This window comes from Carassius carassius, chromosome 27 (assembly GCF_963082965.1).
Source record: "Carassius carassius chromosome 27, fCarCar2.1, whole genome shotgun sequence".
Classification (NCBI taxonomy): domain Eukaryota; kingdom Metazoa; phylum Chordata; class Actinopteri; order Cypriniformes; family Cyprinidae; genus Carassius; species Carassius carassius.
In genome coordinates this window covers 6,288,263-6,303,607 of record NC_081781.1, presented here as the reverse complement: position 1 = coordinate 6,303,607, position 15,345 = coordinate 6,288,263, and the positions used below count along the sequence as shown (strand labels likewise).

At 33.6% G+C, this 15,345-nt stretch overlaps 2 protein-coding genes across 15 annotated transcripts in view; one reads left to right on the top strand and one right to left on the bottom strand.

Annotated features, from left to right (window-relative positions):
• trdn (triadin) overlaps positions 1-4,919 on the top strand; it is a 44,991-nt gene extending 40,072 nt beyond the window's left edge. For 13 of the 14 annotated variants that reach the window (XM_059512313.1, XM_059512314.1, XM_059512308.1 and 10 more), the window contains 4 exons: positions 614-658; positions 1,332-1,361; positions 3,652-3,696; positions 4,492-4,919. In XM_059512313.1, the coding sequence (XP_059368296.1) occupies positions 614-658; positions 1,332-1,361; positions 3,652-3,696; positions 4,492-4,661 (290 nt within the window). In that variant the 3' untranslated portion in view covers positions 4,662-4,919. Of the gene's footprint in view, positions 1-613; positions 659-1,331; positions 1,362-1,587; positions 1,627-3,651; positions 3,697-4,491 lie in introns of all 14 variants that reach the window. The other variant, XM_059512317.1, reaches the window with a different exon arrangement.
• LOC132106544 (gap junction Cx32.2 protein-like) overlaps positions 1-15,345 on the bottom strand; it is a 324,589-nt gene that overhangs the window by 92,900 nt on the left and 216,344 nt on the right. The gene's annotated exons all lie outside the window — the stretch shown is intronic.

Here is a 15,345-nt window from a genome sequence, read left to right as displayed (position 1 = left end):
GTGAATTATAAGAAGCCTGAGAGGCATATCTGTTTCTTTGAATATCCCCCCAAAAAGAAAAAATATATATTTTATTTCCTTTGCTAACAAGCCTGAAACTGATCTAAAGTTTCCGAATATTTTTTTCTTGACAACTCGCAGCACGAAATAGACAAGTGTGGCAAAATATTGAGGAATTGCTTTAATGTCAATTTCCCAATGGATGCTTTGTGTTGTGAACACTGGTACGTTTTCTTTGTTTCAAACTATTTACTGAATGGATAGATTGTAAGGTGGATCAAGATAAAAAAATATATATATATATATTAAAATCTCGCTTGACTTCAGTTGGCACAGGAAAATTGGATCTGTCAAGTTCAGATGAAGTCACGTCAGAATTTTTCTGTTTTTATGAAAGGAAATGCACCTTTCATGTTCTGCTCCATGACTGTATAATCACATAACTGAGCATGAGTTCCTGACACCTGAAGAATAAATCAGAAATAACTCTGATTTTAAACTTGATTAAAAGTCTTCGCATGGATACTTGAAGTGCAATTACGAAGGTGTCAATTTCACAAATCACGGGAGACTGAAAGAAAATATGACAAACACTGTTTTCCTTCACCTTCAGCGAAACCTGTTCCAGATGAGAAGAAAACGGCAGAAGAAACCAAAGGTATGAAGCAGTCAATACCTCTGTTTAAAAAATGAGTGTGCTGACTATTTAGACATCATTTTAAAGGGGTAGGACATCCAAAAATAATAATAAAAAAATCTATTATTTACCATCATGCCATCTGAGTTTTAATTATTATATAATAATTTAATTATATAACAATAATTGATTATTTTATTTATACATTATATTGCATTGTATTCCTTTATTCCAAAACATAAGGGTGATTAAGGCCTAAATTTGAGATTTATGAATTTGAATTGCATATTAAAATTCCACCTATTTGGATTACAGTTAACTTATATATAAACTAATTTTAGAGAAAGCAATCCCAGAATGAAGCTTAGTGGAAAAGTGGTTTATAAATATATTTCAGTTAATACAGAGAAGTGTACAAAAAAAAAGAATATTTATTTTTGATCTTTTTAGAAGAACTGCATTGTTAGCTTAGCAATGTGTTAATGGCAAACTCTGCTGGAATTAGTTTGTTGGTCAGTTCCATGTGGAGCGCTATTGGTGTGCCTCTCTACATACAGTATGTAGAGTCTGATGTCCCATTTTAGTTAGAATGCTGCCTAATAATACAGCAAGACATCTCTCTAGGTTTTGGAACAGAGCACTTTCAGGTTGATCTTTACTAACCACAATCCTATCCTCAAATTTCTCCCTTCAGAGAAAGCAGCCGAGGCACCAGCAACAGCAAGTAAGATTGAGATGTTTTCTGACACCCATGAGGTGTGAAAGAGTATGGTGTGAAGCTGCTTTTTGAGTTTAAATGTAACCTGTTTGCTTCATAAACAGTAATACTGTACCTAATCATTCAGAAACAATAATCAAATGCATGCATTTATGTAAACAGTTTAAAACATTTACATTTAGAAATGCATTGCTAAGCATTCATAGTGATCATGCGTACCTGCATATTGTAGAACTTGGGAGAACTTCAAAAACTTCCAGGCAGCTCTGAGGTACAATTCCCTATTCACCGGATGTATTAACTTCACCGTTTCAATATCTGAGCCGCAATAATTCACTGGAAATCAAATGAACCACGTTGTTGCTATTCAAGGTTCTGACTCAAACCAGAGAGATTAAACTATTTTTAAACAGCATTAATGAAATTGCAAATTAAATTCAGCTATTAATACACTAATGTTGCTTGCTGGTTGGCCCTGTGTGAACTACTAATATCATTTTTCTACTGTAACCTGCCTACTTTTTGTAACAACAAAAATCACTTCACTTCCTTGTTAGAGACTGAAGTTCAAATTTCCTAACTGTGTTTTTTAGTGTGTTATTCAAAAACCACTTGCAGTCTAATTTAACAAGCAAAAGTACTTTATGTCTGTCTCATTTCCCAGGAGAAATTAGTTTCCTTAAAACAAGATATAGTTCCTTAAGAAAATTAAGTAAAAAAATTAAATCTATTTTCTGAGAAAACTAACATGTTTTTTGACCTTGCATCCATGTAAACCTGTTTTAGGAGACTCATAAAACAATATAAGCAACCTTAAAAATGGCATAACAAGGGCACTTTAACATTGTTTTAACCCTATAAAGCCAACTGTATCATATTTGATACACAAAGTTCCACGGCCTCTAAATTATTTTCATGATCCAAACTTTGCTGAGAAACCTGTCACAATCTATATTCCCTTTATCATCTGATTGATAGTCTGCACTTTTTTTAGCAAGTAAAAGACACGACTATTTGTTTTGCTGTGAAATATTTAATAGTTTTTAAGAAGTAAACATAAGAATCACTTTTATATTGTTACTATTTCAAGGTGAATAATCACTTTATTAAAGCAGCTTAGGTTTACTTGATTATCCACAGATCATTGTTTAGAAAATCCTTCTTAAATATGAGTATATAATATGATACATCATGCTATGATGATATAGAATGTTTATTTGTTCGTCTCTCAGTCATCATTATATTGCATTGCATTATGTGTAAAAACAACAACAACAACAATCAACAATAAAATAAAAAACAACACAAAAAAAACTACAAAGCTTTAATCATAAACTTAGCATTTAAATATGATCTTAGACAATTTTTGGGAGATATATTGACAGATATTGTTGTTTTACACACATTATTAGAATTTCATTTTACTTTTTGGCTGTATAAATATCAGCAACTGCACCAAATTGCACATTTTCCCTCTTCATATGTATGTATATGTGCTCCATATTCGCCTATATTGTGGTAGATAAAAAAATAAAAGCCTGATGTATCTAATATGATACTCAACTAAAAAATAAATAAATGCAAAAGAATAAAATAATAATATTTTGTCAGAAGGCTCAATACATTTATTTCAGACTTTAAAAGAGTTATCGAAGTACATTTTTATTGGAAAACAGCAGAAAAACGGATGATTATGAAAACAGATGATGTTAATCTGGCCAACAATCAGACATGTTGTCTTCTGGCACAGTTCACCCTGAATTTCCTTCCTAGTTTTCATGTCTATTTTCTGATTCCTTCAGCATGTAATGCATCATGCAAACAGCAAATTGATTTTGATCAGGACAATCCCCTCAGTTCACCAGCGAATGCAACTTTTGTGATATTTTAGTGCCACTTATTCTTCAGATGACAATTTCTTATGCTATTGAGCAAGAAATTGTAATATAAAAATGGGTTTGTCCTTGTAAGTTTAAAGGTAGGAAATTCTGCCAAGGTCTCAAGAGACGTTTATTTACAAACCTTTTAAAGAAACTTTTGAAGGTTCATTTATTATTTTGAAATTCAAGTCTTCGCCTCTGTCTCAGTGGGTATTTGCAGATACCGTGGTCTGCTGCATGTTAAAATCATTCCTCTGAGAACTGGGCTTTGTCATGTCACCTCATAACAACCCTGATAACTAAATGTCACATTAACAGATATTCCATACTAAACTGAAAGACCTTGCCCTGTCATTCAAAGATTTGCTTCTGCAGCACTATATTGAAATTAGTCCATTTTTCTCTATTTCAATTAGAAGACCTGAACGCAGAGGAAAATGTCACAGAAGGCAAAAAGCCAGGTAAAGTTAATCTAATTCTGCTGACCTTAACACCAAACATTGCTTTATAATAGTTTTGTTACAGAAATCCTCTGTAACAGAATTGTAGACACTGTACATCATTACAGTGCAATATGCAATTTTGCATAGCATGTAACCCGTTGCCAGACAAACCTTAAGCACAACATTAGATGCAATATTGCTATTTTCTGTTTGTTTGTTTGTTTGTTTGAACTTGGATTTTGTGGTTTATTTACTTAGACATATGGCATATTTTAATACATTAATAAATAGTTATAATATTGAATAGTTTTTAATTATAAAAATACAGGACCATAATTAAACTAAGCACATTTTTTATATTACAATAAATCAATAATTGTATTTGTGTTTGTTTGTTTGTTTGTTATTTGGCTACATAAATATTCAGCATGTACCCTTTTACACCAAAAACCCCAAGCATAACTTTATATAGATAGAGAAACAATAGCTTTCAGTTATTATTATTATTAATTTTTTTTTAACCTGGAGTTTGTGTATTTATTTATTTAGCATGCATGTATGTATGTATGTATGTATGTATGTATGTATGTATGTATGTATCTATGTGTGTGTAAATATGAAAATATTGTATATAATAATTAATAGTTTTTATTATAATAAGTATTATACAAAACAAAATCTCTGATGATCTCTGATATTACAAATAAATGTATAAATGTTTTTTTACAAGTATATATTTGATCAGGGTTATTTTATTTTATTTTATTTTATTCAACCTCAGAACTGAGTAGTCATTCATTTTTTGTATTACAGGCAAGATACCGTACTTCCAGTGTGTTTTAATGAGTTCAAAATCCAGCCAATATCCACTGCGGCCCATGTCCCCTGCTATGAGTCCAGCTATTAACCCTACCCTGATGAGAGCCATGATGGAGCAGAGGGCTGCATTACTGCAGCAGAAAGCCCGTGCAGCTGGCCAGTAACTGGACGACAGACCCCGTCCGGCCCTGGCAGGTGCAAACTGCTTATGAACTTCTATAAAAACATAGTGCTGCTGATCTTCATAAACCATCAGAAACCTTAACAAATAATGAGTGGAGATCCCTGGTTTCTCAATGGACGCTCTCCATTCTTTCATAAGAATCTGACCAGTTTCTCAATTTTGACAAAAAAAAGAGATATAAATCAATTATAGTGTACAGTTTGAAATATATTTAATGCATAAACACCTGCCAAAGAAATGTTGTGTTACTGGGTGGATTTACTTTTTTTGATTTCTTTGAGCTCTTAAATCATCTGTTTACATTTTTTGCAGGGAAGATTCTGTTGTTGATGTTTTTTCTTTCTTATTGTACATAAGACTACTCACCGGTGAAGCAAATTTCAACCTGGTTAAATAATTTAAGTGTTGCTCTAAATATTCAGATATTTATTTTTCTATGTCAGAGTGTATGATCCCATTACGGAAAGAAATCCAGCAGCACACACTCACTAAGGGCCTTATCTTTTGGCCCAGGCCATTTCCTTTGACTCACTGTTAATAAGATTATGTGTGGTGTGTCTGGGTTCTAGCAGGTTCTGCGATCTCTCTGCATTTGTATGCATGGCCATTAGAAAACAGGAGGACACCATTTGGACTGATTCTGATTTCTATCTTAACCGATGAACAGAGCTTACATGCTCATAGAAATGAAAGAGACGTTAAGAAATGAAGGCACATAAAAGCCTCCAGCCTCTAAATAACGAAAGGCTTTCATTTTACTTGACTGAGACTTTTCTTGAGTATCTCTTTAGTTAATTGAAACCCCTTATTGGAGGTTATTAGATTCAGTGAATTGAACAGTGTATGGATATGTCAAATCAAAGTGTTCAAGTAGCAATTGTGCTACCTGTGTAAAGTATACAGTGTTTGTCCAGCATGTTTTCTCTGTTTTTCTAGATCAGCGGTCTTCAGCCTTTCTCAAACCAAACCCTTTGCATAAACACACATTAGATGCATTTTATGCCTGCCCTAAAATATAATTCATACACCATGTTCATGTATTTATCATATATTTTTGCTGGAAGAGTCATGAAGTGATTATTACACAGCCCTGTATCTTGGAGGGAGAAAAAATCAGCTGATTTGCAAAAAATGGCCTAATATTACTGATGATGCTGAGTTCATTTTCCGTCATCTACAGTTTTTACAGAATTAACTTATTTATCAAAATAACAAAAGCAGTCAAATTACAAAAAAGAAGTATTCAAAAATTTTATTTTTCCTCACTAAATCTGTATTTTTCTGACACTGTTTAGTAAAACACCAATAGATGTAGCTGAAAACATCTGGTCATGTTTGAATTTTATCGGCCATAATTCTAAACTTAAACTTAAAAAAAGTGCTAAATCAAACAGGCACTATTTTTGATCAGCACCCCATTAGTAAGAAACAAGTATTGTATTTCATTCAGCAAATATGATACAAGGCGATGTAATATAATGCTCTTAAAAATGATTAATAATCATTATTTATATACATTTTAAATTTGCTTAATATTTTAATGTGAGTGACACAATAAATATTCATCTTGATTTTGTTTACCACATTTTTATTTATTTCACACACACACACAAAAAAATAGCTTGGCATTAACAATAATTGGCAGACCCCTTCCAGTCTCACTGTTGAAGACCTCTGGCCTAGACAGTCATCAAGCTGTGTGGATTTACTGTAAAATAATAAAACAGATGTATGTGTGTAATATTTGACTTTACTTTGACCAACAGTGATTTTCAAGATGGCGATCTGAGGTCACTGTCCATTCTTGTTCCTGTAACATATTGCGGGTTGTGACAATTTGAACCAGAAATACTTTGTCTTATTCAAGAACAAACTGACCTTTATTTTCAGTGACTTAAGGATCAGATTAACCTACATGTCATTGAATGTATTCTCATAATCCACTGCAGTGGACAAAAAATCTAAATGACAAGAACGAGAGTGAACAACCGGCCGCTGTGCATATGGGCTACAGATGGTTATACTGTAGAAAGACTGTATAATGTTTATGCTGTAGTGACTTCGGCAGAAGGCTGTTTCTCTTTAATCAGGACATAGTGACTTTGAACAGAGAAGTAGGCCAGATAAATAATCTCACTTTGAAGTTTTGAAACACAGAGCAGACTGGACGTCAACTGTACTGTAGATATTCCTAAAACATATATATGAATGAACAATACAAATATCAGTGACACTGTCTGAAACGTGCATAAAATAGACAACATTTGTGTCTGACTTTGAGAAAATCACTGTCAGTTTACAGCAATAATACAATGTTTACGAGGTGGAACCTCAACTGTTGATTCTCAGAAGGCTATGCGCACTATTATAGATGTATAAAATTCATGTTTAGGGCTTAACACTTTGTATTAAGAGGTGATAGTGTTTTTTTTTTCTTTTGGAATGTGTTTGCTATTCGCATGACCCCTGAGAACACTGAAAATGTCAGTTTCTGATGTGTTAAATTAGCTTGTAACACTGAATTTCAATAGAGGCTGATTTGCACTGATAAGATTTGCGCTGATGACATGGTTAAAAACCTAGAACTTGTCACCATTTTAAAGCTTTAACACCATTGTTTATAAAGCTTATAAAAGAACAGATCGCTTTTTCTTTCATAAAGTAGACAACTGGGATTTTGTGGTTTGATTTAGCAGTTTAATGTCAAATTGTGCCATATTATCACAAAGACCTAATTCGCAGTTTTAAATATGTCAAACTGTCATGTTCTTATGAATGTTGAATAGGATCTGTCAGTAGAACCAAATGAAGTTTTGACTAGTGTTGTTGTTTTTTCTTTTATTCACATCTAGTAGATTTTCTCTTGGAGTGGGCAAAAATTCTGGTAATAAAGTAATTTATTTGTGCAAACTCCTTTGTGACAGTTTCCTCTATTTTTTTATGTACTTGTTCATTTTGATGAAAAATGAATATTTTATTTGCATAAATAATATGTGTCAAATGTGTCAAAAGCCAAATGTGTGAAGGCAATTCTAAATAAAAGATAGAGAAAAAGTGCCATGTAAAATTCAGTCTTTTGAGGTTTTGTTATGAATGAAACATCAGAGTGTTTTTCTCACAAAATGATGATGGGTTAGTAGCACTCCTTTAAGACTTGTAGCTAGTTTAATTTGTTTGACGAAACGGAACTGAACATTAATGTTATATATATATATATCATTGCCTTTTGACTGTGATAATATATATTTTTTTATTTTGGCTCTAGTGCCTCTGTCATTGCTCTTAGTAAAAGCAAAGGTACCATTACAAAATATTAGAAAATATTATTAGAAATAATATTAGAAAAGCAAACAAATGGAAAACTAGGTTAGCTTACTTGGTAAATATTAGCTCAAATGCACTTTGTTCACAGAGTATTTAGTTACTTTTGGCCTTCTAACTTTTGATTTAAACATTGTGTTCAAATTCATGCAAATTTTTTTAGATATTAGCAAGTGCTAACTTGGTAGCAGTGTTGAGTGTAACTCGTTACAAAGTTTTTCCTGATTCACAGAGAAACCTTAAAGGGTTAGTTCACCCAGATAGCAAAATTATGTAATTAATAACTTACCCTCATGTTGTTTCAAACCCGTAAGACCTCCGTTTATCTTTGGAACACAGTTTAAGATATTTTAGATTTAGTCCGAGAGCTCTCAGTCCCTCCATTGAAGCTGTGTGTACGGTATACTGTCCATGTCCAGAGAGGTAAGAAAAACATCATCAAAGTAGTCCATGTGACATCAGAGGGTCAGTTAGAATTTTTTGAAGTATCGAAAATACATTTTTGGTCCAAAAATAGCAAAAACGATGACTTTATTCAGCATTGTCTTCTCTTCCGTGTCTGTTGTGTGAGAGAGTTCAAAACAAAGCAGTTTGGATATCCGGTTCGCGAACGAATCGTTCAGTTAAACGGTTCGCATTGCTAATACGCATTAATCCACAAATTACTTAAGCTGTTAACTTTTTTAATGTGGCTGACAATCCCTCTGAGTTCAAACAAACCAATATCCCACATCTTCATTGTGCTAATCCTTTCAAGACGATTTTCAATAAATTGGTCAGCTCCCGACAGCATCGGGTTTTATTAAATGGTGATTATTTAAACCAGTCGTCTATTACGATGTCTCTCCATAACAAAAGCAGTTGCATGAATACTAAAGTTTAAAACAAAAATGAAACCGACAACAGAATTCAACAGAAATACTGAACACGTATTACCCTCCATGTTTAAAAATACAAGCACAGCTGTTTAGAGGTTAATGACGTCACATAATTTACCGGTATTTTGAAATGGATGTGTGAATGGTGCTTGAATTTACCGGTAAAGTCGTTCTGGTAATTTTACGGCAATTTACTGGTATTACTGTGTGAAAGAGGCTATTGAGTAACTAGTTACTTTTCTGACAGAGTAATTAGTAAAGTAATTTAAATACAATATTGATTATATAATTAGTAATAGTAATTAATTACTTTTTGTATATCATGTATTTCTGTATTCATGTTTTTAATTGATTCTAATCTGCTCAGGAGAAAAGCTGGTGAAAATATTCTGACTTTGCTGCTGTAATTCCGTCTGCCCTCTTTAAACCCACATCTGTCTAGAGCAACATAAAACGAGTCCACTATTTTAAGACAAATTCTCTAAGGCTGCCTGGTTATATATATATATATATATATATATATATATATATATATATATATATATATATATATATATATATATATATATATATATACACACACACACACACACACACACGCACGCACGCACGCACACACACACACACACACACACACACACACACACTCACACTCACACATTATATATAAAGTATTATTATAATAATAATAATACAGTAAAAATAAATATTGTAAAATGTTCAAAAAACGTTTCTTATTATCAATGTTTAAAACATTTGTTCTACTTACATTTATTTATGCATTTATTTATTTATAGAACTTTTTCATAGTTTGAATATTTTATTTGATTTACTTTATTTTTGTAACCGTGTAAAAGCCTTCACTGTCACTTTTGATTAATTTAATGGACCTTGTTGAATAAAGCTATTAATTTTATTAAAGTATTTATTTATTTAAATCATAATAATATAAAATGCAAAAGGTATAATACATGAACTTCCTTCCAAAGGTAATAATGAGTTACATATATATTATTATATATAATGGTATATCATATATATTATCATAAACTCACACACACACACACACACACACAACTGTAAATAAGTTTGTTTCATCCTGATACTGGCAATCACTGTGAGAGACAAAAGCTTCCCTAACAGACAGCATTTGTGCATATATGTAAAAAAATAAAACAAGAATGTATTTTAACACGCATGAATGAAAGTCTCATTGCAACATATCATGTTCAGTTAGTGTGTCATTCATCATGGTTGTATTGCATGAACATCCATGATTCACAAACTCCCTGCTGCTCCATAAAAGCGAGCAGTCTTCCTCTGTTATCATCAGCGAAGGTTCCTCAGGGCAGGATCAGTGCTTCATCTCCATTTAAAACAGCCTGGTTTAGACGAGGCCAAAATCTCCAATACGGAAACTGCTGTCTCGAGAAGACAGTGTGACTGTGAATCTCATATTAGCACTGGCATCTCATGGTCTCGGTAGACAAAAGCCCTGGAGATAAATAGGTCTGCACATGAGGAGCAACTCCTTGCTAGTTTGTGGAAATAAAGAGGCGATGCATGCAGAGAAGAACAGGAAGCACCACTATGGTCAGCAGACGTACGACATGGTCTTAAATATGATGAATGCTTTTTAATTAGACTCTCCACTGCAGTGTATTACACGTGCGTGGCCATCAGAGAGCAGCAGTCTGATGTGTGAGCTGTTATGATGACACCCTCACTAAATAATGCAGAAGGCCAGTGGTTTTGTGCTGCGCTTGTACTCGAGGGCTCAGGGTGTGTCCACAGCAGACTCAGCAGACGCTCTGAGTGGGCAGCACAGAATGAGATCAGGACATCCGGAAGATTTTGGCAGCGCTTTTGTGCACTCTCAGCAAACAAACTGTCCCTTCAGAGTGTTAACGATGACTTTAAACTTATTAGCTGCAGTCATAAGCTAAAAAGGCTTTATAGACTGCATGAGCATTTCTTAATCCTCTTAAATCCTTTTTACATGCTAAATGTGTGGTTATGATACCTCAAATCATGCAGTTTGATATATTACTTTTCTAAGCTATTGGACCATGATTTTATAAGAGATTTTATCATAAAGTATTTGTTATATGGTGGACTGCAATTTGCAAAGGATACATTTACAGAAAAGCATTAAAAACTGCTAGATCCGATTACTTTTCTTCTCTTTTAGAAGAAAACAGACATAACCCCAGGTATTTATTCAATACAGTGGCTAAATTAAGGAAAAATAAAGCCTCAACAAGTGTTGACATTTCCCAACATCATAGCAGTAATGACTTTATGAACTACTTTACTTCTAAAATTGATATTATTAGAGATAAAATTGCAACCATTCAGCCGTCAGCTACAGTATTGCATCAGACAGTGCACTATAGACCCCCTGAGGAACAGTTCCACTCATTCTCTACTATAGGAGAGGAAGAATTGTATATACTTGTTAAATCACCTAAACCAACAACATGTATGTTAGACCCTATACCATCTAAGCTCCTGAAAGAGGTGCTTCCAGAAGTCATAGATCCTCTTCTGACTATTATTAATTCCCCATTGTCATTAGGATATGTCCCCAAAACCTTCAAACTGGCTGTTATTAAGCCTCTCATCAAAAAACACAACTTGACCCCAAAGAACTAGTTAATTATAGACCAATCTCGAATCTCCCTTTTCTGTCCAAGATACTAGAAAAGGTGGTATCCTCACAATTATATTCCTTCTTAGAGAAAAATGGTATATGTGAGGATTTCCAGTCAGGATTTAGAACATATCATAGTACTGAGACTGCTCTCCTTAGAGTTACAAATGACCTGCTCTTAATCATCTGATCATGGTTGTATCTCTCTATTAGTTTTATTGGATCTAAGTGCTGCGTTTGACACAATTGACCACAACATTCTTTTGCATAGACTTGAACACTTTGTTGGCATTAATGGAAGTGCATCAGCATGGTTTAAATCGTACTTATATGACTCCTCTACGTCCGCTACGTTCTCAAAACTCCGGCAATTTGATAATACCTAGAATATCAAAATCAACTGCGGGCGACAGATCCTTTTCCTATTTGGCGCCTAAACTCTGGAATAACCTACCTAACATTGTTCGGGAGGCAGACACACTCTTGCAGTTTAAATCTAGATTAAAGACCCATCTCTTTAACCTGGCTTACACATAACATACTAATATGCTTTTAATATCCAAATCCGTTAAAGGATTTTTAGGCTGCATTAATTAGGTAAACCGGAACCGGAAACACTTCCCATAACACCTGATGTACTTGCTACATCATTAGAAGAATGGCATCTACGCTAATATTTGTCTGTTTCTTTCTTATTCCGAGGTCACCGTAGCCACCAGATCCAGTCTGTATCCAGATCAGAGGGTCACTGCAGTCACCCAGATCCAGTACGTATCCAAACCAGATGCTGGATCAGCACCTAGAAAGGACCTCTACAGCCCTGAAAGACAGCGGAGACCAGGACAACTAGAGCCCCAGATACAGATCCCCTGTAAAGACCTTGTCTCAGAGGACCACCAGGACAAGACCACAGGAAACAGATGATTCTTCTGCACAATCTGACTTTGCTGCAGCCTGGAATTGAACTACTGGTTTCGTCTGGTCAGAGGAGAACTGGCCCCCAAACTGAGCCTGGTTTCTCCCAAGGTTTTTTTTCTCCATTCTGTAACCGATGGAGTTTCGGTTCCTTGCCGCTGTCGCCTCTTGCTTGCTTAGTTGGGGTCACTTCATCTACAGCGATATCGTTGACTGATATCGTTGTGCAAATAAATGCACAGTCACTATTTAACTGAACAGAGATGACATCACTGAATTCAATGATGAACTGCCTTTAACTATCATTTTGCATTATTGACACACTGTTTTCCTAATGAATGTTGTTCAGTTGCTTTGACGCAATGTATTTTGTTTAAAGCGCTATATAAATAAAGGTGACTTGACTTGACATTTACACTACCGTTTAAAAGTTTGGGGTCAGTAGGATTTAATACTAAAAGAAATAAAACAGTAAGCTAATAATGTGAAATATCATTACAATTTAAAATGTAATAATGTATAACTACTGTATTTCGTACAGGTTTACCAAATTTACATACATACTCTCATATTGAACAGAAGTTTTGGGGAGAGCTTGAGAAGAAAAAGAAGCCATTCACCGTATTAGAAGTCTGTATTAGAATGAACCGATATTTTAAGGCAAAAACTTGTGTACAGTTGCTTTAAAAAATAAAATTATTTTAAAATCTTTAGTGTCACATCATCCTTCAATAATCATATTTTTTCCTGATTTGGTGCTCAAGAACTATTTCTTATTATCAGTATTAAAAATAGTTAAAACTGTGATACTTTTTGTTCTTGTTTATGATTTTACCTTTGGTTTTAATGCATCCTTGTTGCATAAAAGTATAATTTCATCCCCCAAATATAAATTTCTCTATCTAATGATAGACCTAAAATTAAATAACCTTTAAAAACAAAGCAAAATGAGTTCAAAGAAACACTGAGTCATTGATTTAAACTATGTATATCAATATTTATTAGCTGCTTTTTTTCCTTTCGCAGTTTAGTTTCAGTTACATAATTTATCTCAGCATTTTGAAAGGACATATACACATATTTACTTCCATTCAATGTGTTCCTTTAAACCACATGTATTGTTCTGCATGATAATACCTCTATACTGCATGGGCTTCTCAGCACTAACACCCTATTATACAATCAAAGTGAAATGGAAAAGATAAGCCAACAATCAAAAGAAATACCAAATGTATTGTTCCCATAGTCTTTAGAAAAGCAGGGGATAATTGTCGGTTTCCTTGACCCAGGGTTGCTTTGGTTGTAATGGCAATACATGTACGTATCCATAGAAAGCAAGGCTAGAAAAATGGAGACAATTTGATCAACATTCCCATTGCCTAAAATACAAAGAAGGCTGTTCATAGTGCAGCATGACCAAAAAAACATATACAATACAGGAATACAAATAATTTCAAGGTGTATTAAAGTACTGATCATGGCATTAACACAGCTCTACTAAATATATACTGTAACAATTTACACCATCATTTGAGGCCTTCCAGCTCATTATATCTGAACGTGACAACGTGACATAATGCCGTTCTCTTAACTCAAAGTAGTGGCATTACTCTCTGGGAAATACATTCTAATTCAAACCAGCCAATTTTCAACTTTTCGTTCTCACTGTTTCTGTTCAGGATGATAAAGCGAGGTTTTAGAAACAAATTTCAGTGAGTCATGAGAGTGGGCAGGCTTAAGTTTCAGCAAATAAAAACCAGAGATCACCTATCTTCACACAACAAGCTGTCCACAAAATATAAAAAGTCATAATTTTGTTGTGGCAAGGAGAACATCTTGAAAAGATTATGTTGTTAAGCCTTAGTTTTTTAAAGCTACAGATGGGGAAAAGGGGGATTTTTTAATGTTTACATAAACACTGAAACATACATAATATTAACAGCATTACTATATAAACAACTTGCAACAAAAAGCATGGAATTATTGATACATTACTGATTGTGTGTAATAAATGACATATGAACAAAACATAATAGGCATATACAGTATATAAAGATACATTAGATGCTGTCAATGTGTCCATATTGTAAGTTTCAGCATATATGCACAACAATGCATGTGTAATAGTTCAAGAGTTTATATGAAATAAGAAAATAATAGGACCAAACTGAGCCACTGTACAGAAGCTGTGCCCACAGAATTTTACATTATGTGTAACACAAAATAGAAAGATAACTTCAGTATTCCTATTGACTGTTGTGAATTTTGTCTGGGAAGTACCACTTGTTTAAAATCAGTGAGGATGTGTAATTATTTTTCTCAACAAAATCTCAGCAAAAATCTCAAGCCTGGAAGATTAGTATGTACTTTATGTATTTTAAATGTGCTGTATATTGCCTTGTTCCATACACACACACAATACACTTAAATAATAATAATAATAATAAAAATCCCTGAAATAAAACTGACAAATTCTGAGTTTTAAATTCACTCATTTGGATTTGAAACTAAACCGCTGTATATATAAAAAAAAAAAACCTATTGCCAAAGACTAATGTCAACACAGCATTCCATAAAACAGCTGATAATTAAACTATCTAAGCATGTGGAAGCATGCACTAGCATGTGTCACTGTACAATATCTTCTTATGACTCTGTGTCAACCGCAGTGTTAGTGTTACAGCTTTATTCCGTTTTTGTAATACTGGAGAATTTCAAATAATACTTCAAAAGGAATATAGCGACCAAAAATGAGTGTATTGTCTTACTCACCCCGTGAGTGTTGTTCCAAACTCCCCAAAACTGTCCTTTCATGTTTCATGGGAAAATAACAACATATTTGCAACATATATAGTATATTAAATATTAACACATATAGTTTTTAAAGGATTCATTTA